Below are 17,846 nucleotides of genomic sequence, written 5' to 3' on the forward strand. Positions count from 1 at the left end.
AATCAACTACTTAAATATCACAAAGCTTGAATTTAGCAGAGGATTTTGAAAGTCAGTCAAATTTTTATATTAAGTATCGAACTATCTCCATTTTTAAAATTAAAAAAATGAGTACACTTACAACCCAGTTATTCCATTTCTGGGAATTTATCCCAAGAAACCCGAAACACTAATTGGAAAGAATATAAGCACTTCTGTGTCCATTGCAGTGTTATTTACAATCGCCAAGATATGGAAGCAGCCCAAGTGTCCATCAGTAGATGAATGGATAAAACAACTATGGGACACTTACACAATGGAATACTACTCAGCTATAAAAAAGAATAAAGTTTTACCCTTTGTGACAGCATGGGTGGACTTTGAAAACATTATGCTAAGTGAAATAAGTCAGAGAAAGACAAGTACCATATGGTTTCACTCATATGTGGGATCTAAGGAACAAACTGACCTAACAAGCAAAATAGAGACAGACTCATAGATACAGAGAAGGTTGGAGGGGGTGGTGGAGGTGTGGAGGAACCCAGCAAAAAAGAGAAAGAACTCATTGTGGTGACTGGGGAGGGAGGGTGTGGGTAGAAGTGGAAGAGGATATAGGGGGATAAACGGTAATGGAAAATACAATATAATGAACTATTAAAGAATTGAGGACAGTGCTGAAAATGTGTGGTTTAGTTTGTCCATAGCCTAAGGGAGATGGGTGTGAATGGTGAAGTTCCAGTGGCCTTTTCTTCCAAGCCAGTTTGTACCCTCTTCTGGTTACTTATCACATATAATAGAATATAAAATGCTTGAAGATGAAGATGAAGATGAATCATTATTTTCCATAACTCTAGGACAAAATAAACATTACCAATTAAAGCATGACATACTATGAATTGTCCAAGATTTCGTGGATATCGAAATGTTTTAAAAAGGCAAGCCTTCAGAAGTTTCTAATTTGTTACAATATGAAGAAAAACGTGATGTTAAATTCTGTGACATACGGTAAACTTGCCACATTCAATTTCCAAGGTCAATGCTAGTGTGCTTGCTATTCTGCACTTGAGTCAACTAACATGTTAGTGTATTGTTTCCCAAAGGGTCAGAAGTAGTTCCATAGCTTTGTGTTTTGCATCTGCAACTCAATGCTAAAGCACTTTGCTTTTCAATAATTTCTTTGTTTGCCCCCCAGTCCCTCACCCTCCACACCGCGTTACTATGCACACAGAGTTTACCTGCATAGATTGTATAAGACAGCCCATAGATTTGGTTACACTATGGGGAAAAATGATGGAAAAACATCCCATTATATAAATGCGTCGTTTAAGACCCATCCTCATAGAAACGTAAAAATGGGGTAGGGTAAGGAGCTGGGGCGGAGGCGGAGAGGGGATATACGTCTCAGGATACAGGAAATACGGTAAGAGAGAAACCGGGAGGAAGCTCTGTGTCTGGAGGGGACCCGGCGCCATCTCAGGTCTCTGCCTCGTTAGGGCCCACCACAAAAAGCTGACGCCCAGGTCCTACAATCCTTATGGGGGACCAACCTTGCACCTCCGGGAGATCTACGCTCCCACCTGGAAACACGCGGGAAATCAAGCCTCCGAAAAAGCGCTGCCTCCTAGCTCCACGGTGGGATTATCCGGAAGGGACCCCAAACGGAGGTAGTACCTCTCTCCCCTCCGCACCTCCTCCTGCATCACCCGGCCTGAAGTCGCACCCTCCTCCTCCGGAGAAGTAGTATACTTCTCCCACCCTAAACCAGGTCAGATTCTTTCTCATTTGGGACATTCTGGCTCTCTGAAAGTTAATTACGTGTTTCCTATATCGCCTTCCCACTTTTCCTGATTTCTCCACGATTTTAAAATTGAAGAAAGAATATGGAGGCATTAAATCATTCTTCCACAAAATATGCTTGTGTGAATTTTTGGATATTTAATGATACTAAGTAATTATTTTTACTATGTTAGTTGTGATAATTGTGGGTTATATTAAGAAATAGGCTTAAATGTTTTGATATGGTTGAAAGTATTGTAATTAGGTGGGGTTGAGGTGGGGGTTAGAAACAAAAGGTTCATAAGTTGATAATTATGAAAGGTAGGTGATGTATTTATGGGGATTTATTAGAATGTTCTCACTACTCTTGTGTACATATGAAACTTTCAGTTTAAAAATGCTTTAAGATCAATAATGGCAATGTATTCAAGGCCTAATTCCCCTGTTTAGCACTGTGCTAACAGAATGTATTTATAAAGTGAGCTATAGAATTGTGTGATCATTTCCCTGTGTATGGTGAGAGAAATTAATAAGTAAAAACAAAATTACAATATGATAAGTCAAACCCAAGTGCCATAATGTTTGCTTGTTCAAGGTATTCAGGAAGCAACCTAGGATGGACCCAGTCATTCTGCCTGGTAGTAATCATGAACTTTCAGAGAGGAAAAGGGAAATTTGGGTGAGCCTTAAAGGGTGAGTGACATCTGCCTTGTGGAAGGGGAGAGAATGTTTTTCAGGCCTCATGTTTCTAGAACAAAAGCCCCAAGACAGGTTTGTTCTGGGAAGAGGTTGGCTATAACTCTGAAATCTATGAGAAGGACTATGAAGTGAGACAGGATATTATAGGGTTCTGAATATTATGCTAAGGAGTATGCAGTTTAATTTGTAAGCATGGCAACCATTGATGATTTTCAAGCAAGTGATGTATTTTAGGAGTCTACTTTTTTACTGTCAGAGAAACAAATGTTCTATTTACATGAGCTTATAGAATGCAAAAAATGAAACCAAATCTGATGTAAGCTTCACAGATCCTTGTAATCCAAAGGAGACAGGGCTTTTTTTCCCTTTCTTTCTTTTCTTCAAACCTCTCTATGAAGCCCTTGCAAGGGACTAGGCATTGTGCTGGCAGCTAGAAGGGGTGATGACCAAGGCATAGTGCCTGCTACATAGTAGGAGTAAAACAGATATTTGAATAAATAAACGAATGATAGGACAACAGTGACAACTAAGGGTGTTCTGAATTTAGGGCTTGCTGGTATTGCATAGAAAATGAAAGAGCTCTAGGTCACTTGAAAGTATTGCTAGATCATTCCTTACAGCCTGAATTCCCTCAACTTTAGTTCTGTACCCAAACAGGTAGTGGTGATTGGTAAGAGTATAGGAATAGCAGTGCTCAGAAAACTAAGGAGGTAATATAGGCCAAAAAGTACAAGAGCTACATAATTTCCTCCACTGATTCAAATCATTGAAAATTGTAATAATAGTAAATATTTACTGAATATTTTTATGCGCCAGATACTATTCTAAAGGGCTTCCATAGTCTATGCTTAACTATGCAATAAACTCTAATATAATATATATGCTTATAACTCTTTTACATGAATCATAATTGAAATGGGAGAATGGTCGAGCATAAGGACTTGAGGAGGCCAGGGGAAAGAGATAAACAGTAATGGAAAAAGTTATTTTACCTTATTTATTATTTTTCAGTCTTTGAGGGATTGCAGTATGACTCCGTTTTCTTGGTGCATTCATAAAATAGTTTATTCAGTGAAGACAATGAAGATTATTGACAGTGCTACCCTGCTTTTCCTGTTGTCCTGCACTGGGAAGTTGTGACTTTTAAGGTAATGTTTTTGCAAAAAATTAAGGGGAGAAGAAAAATAAGAGTTGATTATGATATTACATTAATTTTGACATTACAAATGACTAGCCAAACAAAAAACAAAAAGCTATCACCAAATGATAAAATTGAAACCATTTTCTGTGCTATATGAAACCATATATACAACATAACAATGTTATCTATAATCTGTTTTGTTACATTAACTCCTTATTATGTTATAGTTTCTGTTGTTACTATGAAAAGTATATTTTAAATCACATTTTCTGATTATTTCTGGTAAATGGGAACATGATTGATATATTTACATACTGATTTTACATGTGGCAACCTTTATTAATTCAATTTATTCTGATAATTTATGGATTCTTTGTTAATTATATTGGGAATAATGGGAAATTCTTCCTCTCCAATAATTTTTGCTCATCCATATGTTTAGAAAAATTTTAGCTTGTTTTCTGTGCTAGATGGTCTTCAATACAACAAAAATTAGTAGAAGTGATAGAGGATTTCCTTGTCTTGCTACTGAATTTACAAGGGAGTTTTACAAATGTTTCATTATTTTTAGTAGATTTCATTTTTCATCTAAGGAAGTTCCCTTCTATTAACTTGCTGAGAGTTTTTCTTGTGAATGAGTATGGAGTTTTTTCTCCAGATACTTTGTAAATATTTATTGCCATGATCATATGGGTTTTTTCTTGATTAATATAACATCGTGAGTATATGATAAATTATGATAATTAATTTCTAATAACATCAGTTTTGGTTTCATTAGGTGTTACCATTGAATATTTTGTTTTTTATTTTAGTAATTTTGGGTTTTATCTTTTCTCTTTACTTTCTGTTTCCTCTTCTTCCAATTTGTTTATTTGGACCTTTAGCTCAGTAATTTTCAATTTTCTTTTCTAAAATGATTTATGACTATAAATTTTTCACTATGAACCACTTTAGAAGAATTTCACAGGTTTTTATATGTAGTAACTTTTATTTTCATTCAATTTTTTAAAAATTATTTCATTGTTCAAGTGAAGTTGTCTGCATAATTATTTTTGTTTTCACATGATTTTGACTCATGAGTTATTTGGTTTTTCAAAAGTTACAAACATGTGTCTTTTTGAAAATCATATTGTGAAATCATTAGTTCAGTTACAGGTGAACATCTTATTTTCTGCTGTAAAGCATTTAATGTTTCTTATCTTTCAGGAAATAGAAACCAAAATTGTACACTGGCTCCTCATCCCAATAGATTTTGAAAATATATAACTTTTTGTTTCATTAAATACATAGGAAAAGAGTGATATTATTCAGTGTTGGAATTATTACTGATATTTATGCTTATGTTTTTAAACTTTTTTATTTTGATCTAATTCTACACTTAAAGAAAATTTGTAAGAATATTACAACAAACTACCATATTCCCTTTCCCCAGATTCACCAATTAACACATTGCCATGCTTGCTTTATCATTCTCTATTTCTGTATCATTCTTTATCATTCCACTCCCGCTCCCTTCCCTTTTTTCCTCTTCTCCTCCCCCACCTGTTTCCCTTCCCCCCTTCCTCTCTCCTCTTTCTTTCTCCCTCTCCCATTTCATCAGTCTGAACTATTTGAGAGTAACTTGCAGACATCATGCTCCTTTACCTGTAAATACTTCAGTGTATATATCCTCAGAACAATGTCTTTCTCTTACACTGTGACAAAATAAAAATTTGACATTGTTCCATAAACATTTATTGTCAAGATTACACACTCATACTTACTGGAAAACAGATGAGTCTGGGAAAACATATATTTCAAATGACAATATAAGCTGCATTCTTTTTTCCAGCTTCATTGACATACATTTAACATAACATTTTTCTAAGTTTAATGTGATTATTTGTTATATGTATGTATTATAGAATGATTAGCACAATACGGTTAGTCAACATTTCAGTAATCTCTCATTGTTACCATATTTCATGTGTTGTTAGAACTTTTAAGATCTACTTTCTTAGCAACTTCAAAATATATAATACAGTATTGTTAACTACGGCCACTGTTCTATAGTATAATGATACTATAATGATAGTATCACTGTTCTACACTATAATGATAGTTGCATAACTATGTATAACTAAATATAGTATAGCATAATGTACGTCATGCTATACACTAGATCCTGAAAATTGTTATAGGTGAAGGTTTATACCTTTTGACCAACTTTGTCCATTTCCCCCACCCTCCTGCCTGAGGAAACCACCAATCTACTCTCTTTTTCTAGGAGTTAGGCTTTCTTAGAGTTCATGCATTAAACAGAATGTTTAATTTGATTAAACAGAATTTGTCTTTCTATGTCTAAATTATTTCACTTAGTTTATGGTCCTCAAGATTTATCCATTATGTCAGAAATGGCAGGATTAACTTTTTATGGCTGAATAAGATTCCATTGTGTATATAGACTACATTTTCTCTGTCCATTCATCTCTCTGTAGGCATTTACTTTTTTTCAATGTCTTGGTTATTATAAATAATGATACAGTGAATATTGGGGTGCAGATATCTCTTGTCAATAGTAATTTCATTTCCTTCAGCTATATTCCCATAAATGGAATTGGGGAATCATATGGTAGTCCTATTTTTAGTTCTTGAAAACTTCCATACTGTTTTCCCTAGTATGTGTAACAATTTATATGCCTACCAACAGTATACAATGATTCCCTTTCCTCCACATCCACACCAGCATTTATCTCCTGTCTTTTTCATTCTAGCATGTGACATATCTCATTGTAGTTTTCATTTGCATTTCCCTGACAATTAGTGATGCTGAGCAAATTTTCATGTAGCTGTTGGCCATTTGAATATCTTCTTTGGTAAAATGTCTATTCAGGCCCTGTTCACCTTTTAAAAATTGGATTACTTATTTTTCTCCTGTTGAGTTTTATGAGGTACTTATATTTTGGATATTAACTTTTATCAGATATGTGGTTTGCAATTATTTTCTCTCATTACATAGGTTTTCCTTACAATCTGTTGATCATTTCTTTTGCTGTGCAGAAGCTTTTTCATTTGATGTAGTCCCATTTGTTTATTTTTCTTTTATTGTTTTTTTCTTTGGGTATTATACCCATTAATTCATTGCAAAGACCAATGTAAAAAGCTTTTTCACTATGTTTTTATTCTAAGAATTTTATGGTTTCTGGTCTTTTACCTTAAGTCTTTAATTCATCGAGGTGAATAAATTTTTGAGAATCGTGTAAGGTTGGGCTTCCGTTTCATTCTTTTTTATGTGAATATCTACTTTTTTCAGCATCATTTATTGAACAGACTATCTTTTCTCCATTGAGTACTCTTAGCTTCCTTGTCAGATATTAGGTGACCATATATGTGGGGGGGTATTTCTGGGCACTCGATTATGTTCTTTTGGTTTGTCCTTTTCATGCCTATACCATACTATTCTTTTTTATAAATTTTTGTTAAAGTATAGTAGCCATACAATATTATATTAGTTTCAGCTGTACAGTGTAATGATTCAATATGTATATACTTTACAATGTGATCACCACACTAAGTCTAGTAACTACCTGCTAACATATCAAGTTATTACAATGTTTTTATTATATTCGCCGTGTTGTACACTATATCCCCATGGTTTATTTATTTTACCACTGAAATTTTGTACTTCTTATTCCCCTTTATATTTTAACCTATCCCCCAACCGCCCACCTCTCTAGCAACCATTAGTTTGTTCTCTGTATCCATGAGTCTGTTTTTGTTTTGTTTTGTTTGTTTTATTTTTTAGATTACCTATATAAGTAAAAGCATAAAGTACGTTGTGTTTCTCTGTATTTTACTTAGCATAACACTCTCTAGATCCATTCATGTTGTAGGAAATAGCAAGATTTCATTTTTTATGACTATTATTCCATCATGTGTGTATCACATCTTCCTTTTTTAAAGATTTTATATATTTACTTTTAGGGAAAAAATATATTTTTATATATTTAGTTTTAGAGAGAGGGGAAAGAGGGAGAAAGACAGGGAGAGAAACATCAATGTGCGAGAAAGAAATCAATTGGGTGCTTCTTGCATACCCCCAGCTGGGAACCCTGCCTGCAACCCAGGCATGTGCCCTAACTGGGAATCAAACTGGTGAATTTTCAGTTCTTAGGCTGGCACTCAATCCACTGAGCTACAACAGTCAGGGTTGTATCACATCCTCTTTATCCATTCATCTATCAATGGACACCTAGGTTGCTTCCATATCTGGGATATTGTAAGTAATGCTGTGATGAACATGGCGGTGCATATATCTGTTCAAATTGGTATTTTTTTGTACATACTGAAAATTGGTGTTTTAAAAAAGATTTTATTTATTTATCTTTAGAGGGGAAGGGAAGGAGAGAGGGCTAGAAATATCAATGTATGGTTGCCTCTCATGAATCCCCTGCTGGGACCTGGCCTGCAACCCAGGCATGTGCCCTGACTGGGAATCGAACCGCGATCATCTGGTTCGCAGGCCCACTCTCAATCCACTGAGCTACACCAGCCAGGGCTGAAAATTGATGTTTTAATTATTTTCTGGGAAATACTTAGAAATGGAATTGCTGGGTCATGTGGTAGTTCTATTTTTAATATTATGAGGAATCTCCATACTTTTTCCATAGAGGCTACAACAACTTACAATTCCACCAAAAGTGCACATCAGTTCCCTTTTCTCCTCATTCTTGCCAACACTTGTAGTGTTATTTGTTGATTTGTTGATGATGGCCATCTTGATGTGTGTGAGGTAATAATCTTATTATGCTTTCAATTTGCATTTCCATGATAATTCATGATGTCTACTATCTTTTCATGTCTATTGGTCATCTGCATGTCTTCTCTGGAGAATGTCTCTTCATGTCTTCTGCCCATTTTTTTATTGTGTTCTTTATCTTTTTTGTTATTGAGTTGTATGAGTTCTTAGTATATTTTGGGTCTCAACTACTTATTGGAAATGTCATTTGTGCATATCCTCTCCCATTTAGCAGGTTGTATTTTTGTTTTCTGAAGGTTTCCTTTTCTGTGCAGAACCTTTTCAGGTTTACAAAAATTCCACTTGTTTCCTTTTTTCCATTGTTTACCTAGCTTGAGGGGACATATCCAAAAATATATTACTAAGAGTGATAACAAATATACCACCTATGTTTTATTCTAGAAATTTTATGACTTCTGATCTTACATTTAAGTCTCTAATCTATTTTAAGTTTATATTTATAGATGATATAAGAGAGGCATTCAGTTCTTTTCTTTTTTTGCATGTATCTGTCCAGTGTCCCAAAACCACTTATTGAATTGTTGAAGGTACTATCATTGCTCCATTGTATATTCTTGCCTCTTTTGTCTCAGGTTAGTTTCCCATATAAGCAAGGGTTTATTTTGGGGCTATTCTGTTCTATTGATGTATGTGTCTGTTTTTGTGCCAAGACCATACTGTTTTGATTATATAGCTTTGTAGTATAGTTTGAAATCAGGGAATGTAATGCTTCCAATTATGTTCTTCTTTCTCAAGATTGCTTTGGCTGTTTATAGTCTTTTGTGGTTCAGTATAAACATTAGGATTATTTTTTCCAATAATGAGAAGAATATCATGTATTTTATAAGGATTACATCGAATCTCTAGATCTTTTTGGTTGTACTGTCCTTTTAACAGTATATCCTTCCATTCATTTGTGTCCTCTTTTTTTTTCTTTCTTCAATGTCATAGTTTTCAAATCATCTCCTTGGTTAAACTTATTCCTAGGTATTTTATTCTTTTAGGTACTATTGTAAATGGGATTATTTTCTCAATTTTTCTTCTGATCATTTGTTATCAGTGTACAGAAATGTGATGGAGCTGCATATTTTTGTCTCCCGCAACATACTTGAATTCAGTTATTAATTCTATTAATTTTTGGTGGATTCATTAGGGTTTTCTATATATAGTGTAATGTCATCTGCAAATAATGACAGTTTTACTTCTTCCTATGCAGTTTGGATGCCTTTTATTTCTTTTTCTTGCCTGATTTATGTGGCTAGGACTTCTAGCACTAGCTACAGAAACTGGGGTTTCCTGGGTGGTGCAGGCCAGGGTCAGCCCCCATCTGTGTTTCCCCCAGGGCATCCTGCCTGAGCTATAAAGCAATCTGAGATAGGTGCTACTTGTGCTGGGCTCCGGGATTACCAGGAGAAGCCAAGCTGTGAATCTAGGGTTGCTGCTGCTAGTGCTGGCCTAGGGCTCACTGGGGCCAGCTGTTGCTTATTTGAGAGGATTTAGAAGGTTGTGCAGAATGAGCCAATACCAGTGATTAATATGAAAAGGCAGCTTGGGTGGGCCCATAAATTGGGTGGGGCAGAGTCTCTGGGGACCTACAAGGCAGATCAAACAGTTTTAGCCAGGTTGATGGAGTCTCAGATATGGCACCAGCTTGCAGGCTCTGTGGCTCTATGGGAGGAGGGTTCAGAAAAGTGACAATGGCCTCTGCTTGCCTTGATTTCTCCCAGTATGCTACTGGTGCCTTTCAAGCTGCTGTGCCAGTGCTGGAGTTCAGAGGGAGTGAATCTGAGTCTGTGAGTCCATGCGTAGTTTCTTTAAGAGAAACTCTTTGGGGCTCCAGTAGTTTCTTCCACTGACTCAATCCCTGCTGATTTTTGCAGCCAGAAGTTATGAGGACTTATCTTCCTGGCACTGAAATCCTGGGCTGAGGGACTTGGTGTGGGGCTGTAACTCCTCGCTCCCAAGATACCCCTCCTGAATTTTTATCCACCACACATGGTGGTGTGACCAGCCTATTTTGCATCTGCACCTCTCCTACTAGTCTGAATGGATGTGGTTTCTTTAATTCCGTAGTTGTCAGACTTCCATTCAACTTGATTTCTGATGGTTCTGGGTGATGGTTGTTCTGTATTTTAGTTGTAATTTTGTTGTGGTTTTGTGAAGAGGTGAGCCATGTCTGCCTATGCTGCCATCTTGACCAGATGTTCCATTGCTTTTTAGTCTATTTTGTTTATTTCCTCTCTGAATTTTATTATTTCCTTCCTTCTATGTACTTCGTTTTTTTTTTCTTTTACTAGTTTCCTTAGGTAAAAATTTACATTGTTCATTTGGGATTTTTCCTGTTTCTTGAGGTAGGCCTGTATAGCTATAAACTTTCTTCTTATAACTACTTTTGCTGCATCCCATAAATTTTGTAAGGCTGTGTTTTCATTTTCATTTGACTCAAGGTAGTTTCGATTTCCTGTTTCAGTTCCTCTATGATTCATTGTTTGTTTAGCACCATGTTGAGAGAAAAAGAAACAGCAACTAGTTGGTTGTCTCCCACATTACCCCTACTGGTGACTGAACCTGCAACCTACATATGTGCCCTGACAGGGAATTGAATCCATGACTTTTTGGTTTATAGGATGATGCCCCAACCAATTGAGCCACACTGGCTAGGGCATCCACATTTTTTTTTTAGTTTTCCTCCTATAGTTAATTTCTAATTTCATGCTACTGTGGTCAGAAAATATGCTCAATAAAATTTCAGTCTTATTCAGTTTATAGAGACTTTTGTGGCCTAATATGTGGTCGATCCTGGAAAATATATGTATACTTGAGAAAAATGTGTAATCTGCAGTTTAGGGATGAAATTTTTTATGAATGTCTCTTAAATCAATCTGGCCTAATGTGGCATTTAAGACCATTATTTACTTATTAATTTTCTGCCTGAATGATGTATCCATTGTAGTAAGCAGGGTATTAAAGTCCTCAACTACTACTGTATTACTCTTTTATTTTCTGTCTTTATGTCTATTAATATTAGCTTTCTATACTTGGGTGCTTCTATGTTGGGTCCATAGATATTTACAATTGTTATATCCTCTTCTTGAATCGACCCCTTTATCATTATCAAAAGTCATTCTTTGTCTCTTTTTATATTATTTGTTTAAAGACTATTTCATCTGGTATGAATATTGCTCTCCCAACTTTCTTTTTCTTTCTATTTCCATGGAATATCTTTTTCCATCCCTTCACTTTTAGTTTGTTTGTGTATTTTGATCTAAAGTGAGTTTCTTTTAAGCAGCATATAGGTGAGTCTTATATTTTTATCCATTCTGCCACCCTGTGTCTATTCATTGGAGTATTTGGTCCATTTACTTTTAAAGTAATTATTTACAGGTATGTGATTATTGCCATTTTTAATTTTTTTGTTTTTCTTGTTCTTCTCTGTTTTGTTTTTCTTCTCTTGATAGCTTCCTTTGTGGTTTGTTGGTTTTATTTAGAGTTTTTTAAAGGAGTTCCTATCTTTATTTTATTTTATAATTTTAAAGATATTTATTTTTAAAGTATATTTTTGTTGATTATGTTGTTGCAGTTCTCTCATTTTTTCCTCCTCTTTATTCCCCTCCACCCTGTACCCCTGCCTCCCACCAGCATTCCCCCCCACTTAGTTCATGTTGTACATATAAGTTCTTCAGCTTTTCAATGTCCTATACTGTTCTTAACTTCCCCTACTCTATTTTGTACCTACCATTTATGTTTCTTATTCCCTGTACCTTTTCCACCATTTTCCCCTCTCCCCTTCCCTGCTGATAACCCTCCATGTGATCTCCATTTCTGTGATTCTGTTCCTGTTGTAGTTGTTTGCTTAGTTTGTTTTTGTTTCAGGTTCAGTTGTTGATAGTTGTGAGTTTGTTGTCATTTTACTGTTCATAGTTTTGATCATCTTCTTTTTCTTAGATAAATCCCTTTAACATTTCATACCATAAGGACTTGGCACCAAGAAGTTAAAGAAAAAGCCCTTATTCAGACTGGCAGGAAGGGTGGAGAGGAAGCGTGGCAGGCAGCTCTTGGAGAATCAGGTCCTGCAGGTGGGTGAGGTGGTGGCTGATAAACCAGGAGGAACAACTGGAGAGGGAGACAGATCAAGCAACCTGGGATTCCAGTGAGGGAAAAGAAAGCCTGGCTGTAAAAACCCGTGGGGGTTTTGGCAGCAGGAGAAACTCCTAGCCTCACAGGAGTTATTTATTTATTTTTAGACAGAGGGGAAGGGAGGGAGAAAGAGAGGTAGAGGAACATCAATGTGTGGTTGCCTCTCTCATAGCTCCACTGGGGACCTGACCCACAACCCAGGCATGTGCCCTGACTGGGAATTGAACTGGCAACCCTTTGGTTTGCAGGTTGGTGCTCAATCCACTGAGCCACACCAGCCAGGGCCCTATTTTTATTTTTAATGTGTTTATTGTAGTTTTTGTTTGGTGGTTACCATGAGGTTCATATGTATCAATTTATATTTATAAGCATTTAAGTTCGGGCCCATTTTAATAGAACTGCATTTTTACTTCCACTCCCTACTTTATGTTTTTGATATCATATTTTAGATCATTTTGTTTTCTGTATCCTCTAAATACTTATTGTAGCTATAATCTGAGTTCAAATATAATTTTTTTCATTTCCTTATTATATTACCTGGAGCAAGCTATTAAACTTCTGAGTGCAATTTTCATCTCTGTAAATGAAGATAATAAACACCTGAAACATTTGACTCATAAGGTGTTTTGAAGTCAAGTGACATAAGTAAAATAAAAGAACTATGTGCATGTAACGATATATTGAGATAAATCTTGCAATTTGAGTTTTGGCAGAACTTCCAAATCAGTATATATCAACCCCTCCAAACTACCATATTCAGCCATAACACCATCACACTTGACCTGCAAAAAGGTGAATGAAAGCTAGTTTTGTGACTCTAGTCATTTATTCCCCCAGTTATTCCCGCCCCCTCTGGTTACTGTCAGTTTCTTCTTTATTTCATTGTCTTTATTTTGCTTGCCTTGTATGCTTTGTTAATTGGGTTCCACTTATAGGTGAGATCATATGGTATTTGTCTTTTACCACCTGGCTTACTTCACTTAGCATAGTGCTCTCCAGTTCCATCCATGCTACTGTGATTGGTAGGAGTTCCTTCTTTCTTTCTGCTGAGTAGTATTCCATTGTGTAAATGTACCATGTTTTTTTGACACATTCATTTACTGATGGGCACTTAGGCTGTTTCCAGCACTAGGCTATTGTAAATTGTGCTGCTATGAACATTGGGGTGCATAGCTTCTTTTGGAATAGTGTTTCATGATTCTTAGGGTATAATCTCAGCAGTGGGATCTTTAGATCAAAAGGCAGTTCCATATTGTTTTCTGAGGAAATTCCATACTGTTTTCCACAGTGGCTTCACCAGTCTGCATTCCCACCAACAGTGCACTAGGGTTCCCTTTTCTCCACAATCTCACCAGCACTTATTGCTTATTGATTTGTTTATGATGTCCATGCTGACCTTTGGAAGTGGTATCTCATTGTGGTTTTAATTTGCACTTCTCTGATGGCTAGCGATGCTGAGCATCTTTTTATGTCTGTGGGCCCTCTGTATGTCCTCCTTGGCAAAGTGTCTATTCAGGTTCTTTGCCTATTATTTATTTATTTATTTAGAAGGGAATGAAGGGAGCAGGAAAAAGAGAGAAATATGTGCAAGAGAAATATTGGTTGGTTCCCAACTGCAACCCATACCTGGCCCACAATCCAGGCATGTGCCTTGACTGGGAATTGAACCAGCAATCCTTTGGTTCACAGGCCTGCACTGAATCCACTGAGCCACACCAGCCAGGGCCATCTGCCCATTTTCAATATACCTGTTTGGGGTTTTGTTGTTGTTGTTGTTATGTATAATTTCTTTTTATATTTTGGATCTTAACCTCCATTGGATGTCTGGTTTGCAAATACGGGGTTTTTTATTTGGTAGGTGGCCTTTTCATTTTGTTAACTGTCTCCTTTGCTGAGCAGAATCTTTTTAGTTTGATGTAGTCCTACTTTGTTATTTTTACCTTTGGAGTCAAATACAAAAGGACACTCCTGAGACTGATGTTGAGAAGCTTACTGTCTATGTTTTCTTCTATGTGTCTTATGGTTTTAGTCCTTATATTAAATACTTTAATCTATTTTGCATTTTTAAAAGATTTTACATATTATTTTTAGAGAGAGGGGAAGGGAGGGAAGAAGAGAGGAAGAGAAACATCAATGTGTGGTTACTTCTCGTGTGCCCCTCACAGGGGACCTGGCCCACAGCCCAGGCATGTGCCCTAACTAGGAATCCTTTGGTTTGCAGGCCAGCACTCGATCCACTGAGCCATAGAAGCCAGGGGTATTCTGAATTTTTTTTTTAGTGTGTGTATGGTGTAAGATAGTGGTCCAGGTTCATTCTCTACCATGTGGCCGTCTAGTGTTTTCCACACCATTTATCCTTTCCTTGTTGTACATTCTGGGCTCCTTTGTTGTAAACCAGTTGAACGTATATGTATGGTTTTATTTCTGAACTCTATCCCATTGCATTAATCTATGGTTTGTTTTTTGTTTTTCTTAGCCTCATCCAAGCACATGCTTATTCATTTTAGGGAGGGAGGGAAGGGGAAAAGAAAGAGAGAGACAGAGAGAGAAACATTGATTGATTGCCTCCTGTATGCTCCCTTACCAATGACCAAACCTGAAACCAAAGCATGTGCCCTGACTGGGAATGGAACCCGCACACTTACAGTTTACAAGATGATGCTCCAACCAACTGAGCCACACCAGCCAGGGCCTAGTTTAATGTTAGTGCCATACTGTCTTGATTACTATTGCTTCATGATAAAGTTTGAAATCAAGAAGTGAGATACCTCCTGCTTTGTTTTGCTTTCTGCAGATTGCTTGGACCATTGGAGGTGTTTTGTTGTTTCATACAAATCTTAGCACTTTCTTCTCTTTCTGTGAAAAATGCCATTGAATTGTTGCTAAGAATTGCATGGAATCTTTAGATTGTTTTGGCAGTAGGGATATTTTCACAATATTTATTTTTTCCATCTATGAGCATGGATTATCTTTTTATTTTTGTCTTCAATTTTTTTCAGTAATGTCTTATGGTTTTGAGTGTACATGCCTTTTACCTCAATTAATTTTATTCCTAGATATTTTATTATTTTTAATGCTAGATGTTTATTATTTATTCCTTAATGTTTTATTTTATAAATGGTATTATTCTATTATTTCCTCTCCCTGATATATCATTATTAGTGTATAGAAACAGCAGATTTTTATATATTGATTTTGTTTTCTGCAGCATTATTAAATTTGATCATTTGTTCTAAAAGTTTTGGGGGTGGTATTTAGGGTTTTTTATTATAATTTGTTATTAACACATAATTGACATAATATCCTATTTGTTTCAGGTGTACATCATAGTGATTGATATTTATATACATTCTGTAATGATCCCCATGGTAAGTCTAGCTACCATTTCTAACCATATAAAGTTACTATAGTATTATTGACTATATTCCTTTATGCTGTACTTTCAATTTCCATGATTTATGTATTTTATAAATGGTAGTTTGTACCTTTCAGTCTCTTCACCTATTTCACTCATTCCGCATACTCTCTCCTCTCTGGTAGCCACCAGTTTGTTTCTATGTATCTGGGAGGATATTTCTGGTTTTTAAAAATCATATAGTATTTGTCTCTTTCTGTCTGACTTACTTCAATTAGCTTAATACCCTCTGGGTCCATACATGATATCACAAATGGTAAGACTTCATTCTTTACATGGTTAAGTAATATTTCATTTAATATATGTATCGTCTTTATTCATTAGTCTACTGATGGACACTTAGGATGCCTCTATATCTTTATAATTGTAAATTATGTTGTAATGAAAATAGGGGTACATATAGCTCTCTGAATTAGTGGTTTTGTTTTCTTTGCATAAATACCTAGAAATGGAATTGGTGGGTTGTATGGGAGTTTTATTTTTCATTTTTTGGGACTCTCCATACTGTTTTCCGCAGTGGCTGAACCATTTTACATTCCCACCAACAATGTACAAGGGTTCCCTTTTTACCAGGTCATTGCCAATACTGGTTGTCTTTTTGATAAGGAGCTATTCTGACAGATTAGAAGTGATATTTCATTGTGGTTTTCACTTTCATTTCTCTGATGATTAGTAATGTTGAACATCTTTTAATGTGCCTGTTGGCCATTTGTATGTCTTTTCAGGAAAAGTATCTATTGAAATACTCTGACCTTTTTTTAATTGTTTTTTTAAATGTTAAGTTGTGTAAGTTCTTATATGTTTTGGATATTAACCCCTTATATGGTTTCCAAATGTATTGTACCATTCAGTAGGTTTCTTTTTCATTTTGTTGGGTGTTTGTTTACTGTACAAAAGGTTTTTATTTTGATGTAATCTCATTTGCTTATTTTTGCTATTGTTACCCTCACCTAAGCAGATTAGTCCAAATATATTACTATGACCAGTGTCAAATAGCATACTGTCTACAGTTTTTCAGGGAGTTTCATGGTTTCAGGTCTTGCATACAAGTCTTTATTTTAAATTTGTTTTCATATATGGTATAATAGTCTAGTTTTCTTTTTTGCGTGTACTGGTCCAGTTTTTCCAACTATATTTATTTATTTATTTATTTTTATTTAATTCTTGTTCAAGTACACTTTTCTGTCTTATATTCCCAGCCCTGCCCCCCCCAATGCTCCCCACCTCCCTCCCATTTCAGTCCCTCACCTTAGTTATTGTCCATGTGTCCTTTATACTTGTTCATGTGAGTCCTTTCCCTTTTCCCCTGTGATTCTCTCCCCTCTCCCCTCTGGTCACTGTCAGCCTGTTCCGTATTTCAGTGTCTTTGGTCATATTTTGCTTGCTTGTTTGTTTTGTTGTTTAGATACCTATTAACGGTGATATCATATGGTATTTGTCTTTCACTCCTGGCTTATTTCGCTCAGCACAGTGCTTTCTAGTTCCATCCATGATGTTGCAAAGGGTAGGAGCTTCTTCTTCCTTTCTGCAACATAGAATTCCATTGTGTAAATGTACCATATTTTTTTAATCCAGTCATTTACCGATGGGCATCTAGGTTGCTTCCAACTCTTGGTATCGTAAATTGTGCTGCTATGAACATCGGGGTGCATAGGTTCTTTTGGATTGGTGCTTCAGGCTTCTTAGGATATACTCCTAACAGTGGAATTGCTGGGTCAAAAGGCACGGAAGCAAATTTTCCAAGCAAATGGACAAGAAAAAAAAGCCGGGGTAGCAATTCTCATATCAGACAATATAGACTTCAAAAAAAGGGCCATAAAGAGAGACCCAGAAGGTCACTTCATAATACTCAAGGGAAGAATCCACCAAAAAGACATAAACATTGTAAATATATATGCACCCAACATAGGAGCACCCAAGTG

General features: G+C 36.0%; 1 protein-coding gene across 4 annotated transcripts; it reads left to right on the top strand.

Moving 5' to 3' along the window:
- Nucleotides 1–1,395: 1,395 nt before the first annotated feature.
- Nucleotides 1,396–15,909, top strand: NBDY (negative regulator of P-body association). Of its 4 annotated transcripts, none has more exons than XM_037039922.1 (4): nucleotides 1,396–1,744; nucleotides 2,359–2,448; nucleotides 3,466–3,602; nucleotides 13,223–13,322. In XM_037039922.1, exon 1 carries the CDS (start codon nucleotides 1,514–1,516, stop codon nucleotides 1,718–1,720), a length of 207 nt encoding a protein of 68 aa, XP_036895817.1. In that variant the 5' UTR covers nucleotides 1,396–1,513; the 3' UTR covers nucleotides 1,721–1,744; nucleotides 2,359–2,448; nucleotides 3,466–3,602; nucleotides 13,223–13,322. The 4 variants fall into 4 exon arrangements, with proteins under 4 accessions (XP_036895817.1, XP_036895815.1, XP_036895814.1 ...); XM_037039920.1 differs by having other exon boundaries at nucleotides 1,397–1,744; nucleotides 2,351–2,448; XM_037039919.1 differs by lacking the exons at nucleotides 2,359–2,448; nucleotides 13,223–13,322 and adding an exon at nucleotides 15,827–15,909 and having other exon boundaries at nucleotides 1,397–1,744.
- The last annotated feature ends 1,937 nt before the right edge of the window (nucleotides 15,910–17,846 follow it).

This window comes from Sturnira hondurensis, unplaced genomic scaffold, assembly GCF_014824575.4.
Source record: "Sturnira hondurensis isolate 20B ecotype Veracruz unplaced genomic scaffold, ASM1482457v3 Scaffold0025839, whole genome shotgun sequence".
Taxonomy (NCBI): Eukaryota; Metazoa; Chordata; class Mammalia; order Chiroptera; family Phyllostomidae; genus Sturnira; species Sturnira hondurensis.

Excerpts from the sequence above, each read along its gene's own strand:
- NBDY (XM_037039922.1), top strand. The coding sequence starts at position 1,514 with ATGGGGGACCAACCTTGCACCTCCGGGAGATCTACGCTCCCACCTGGA.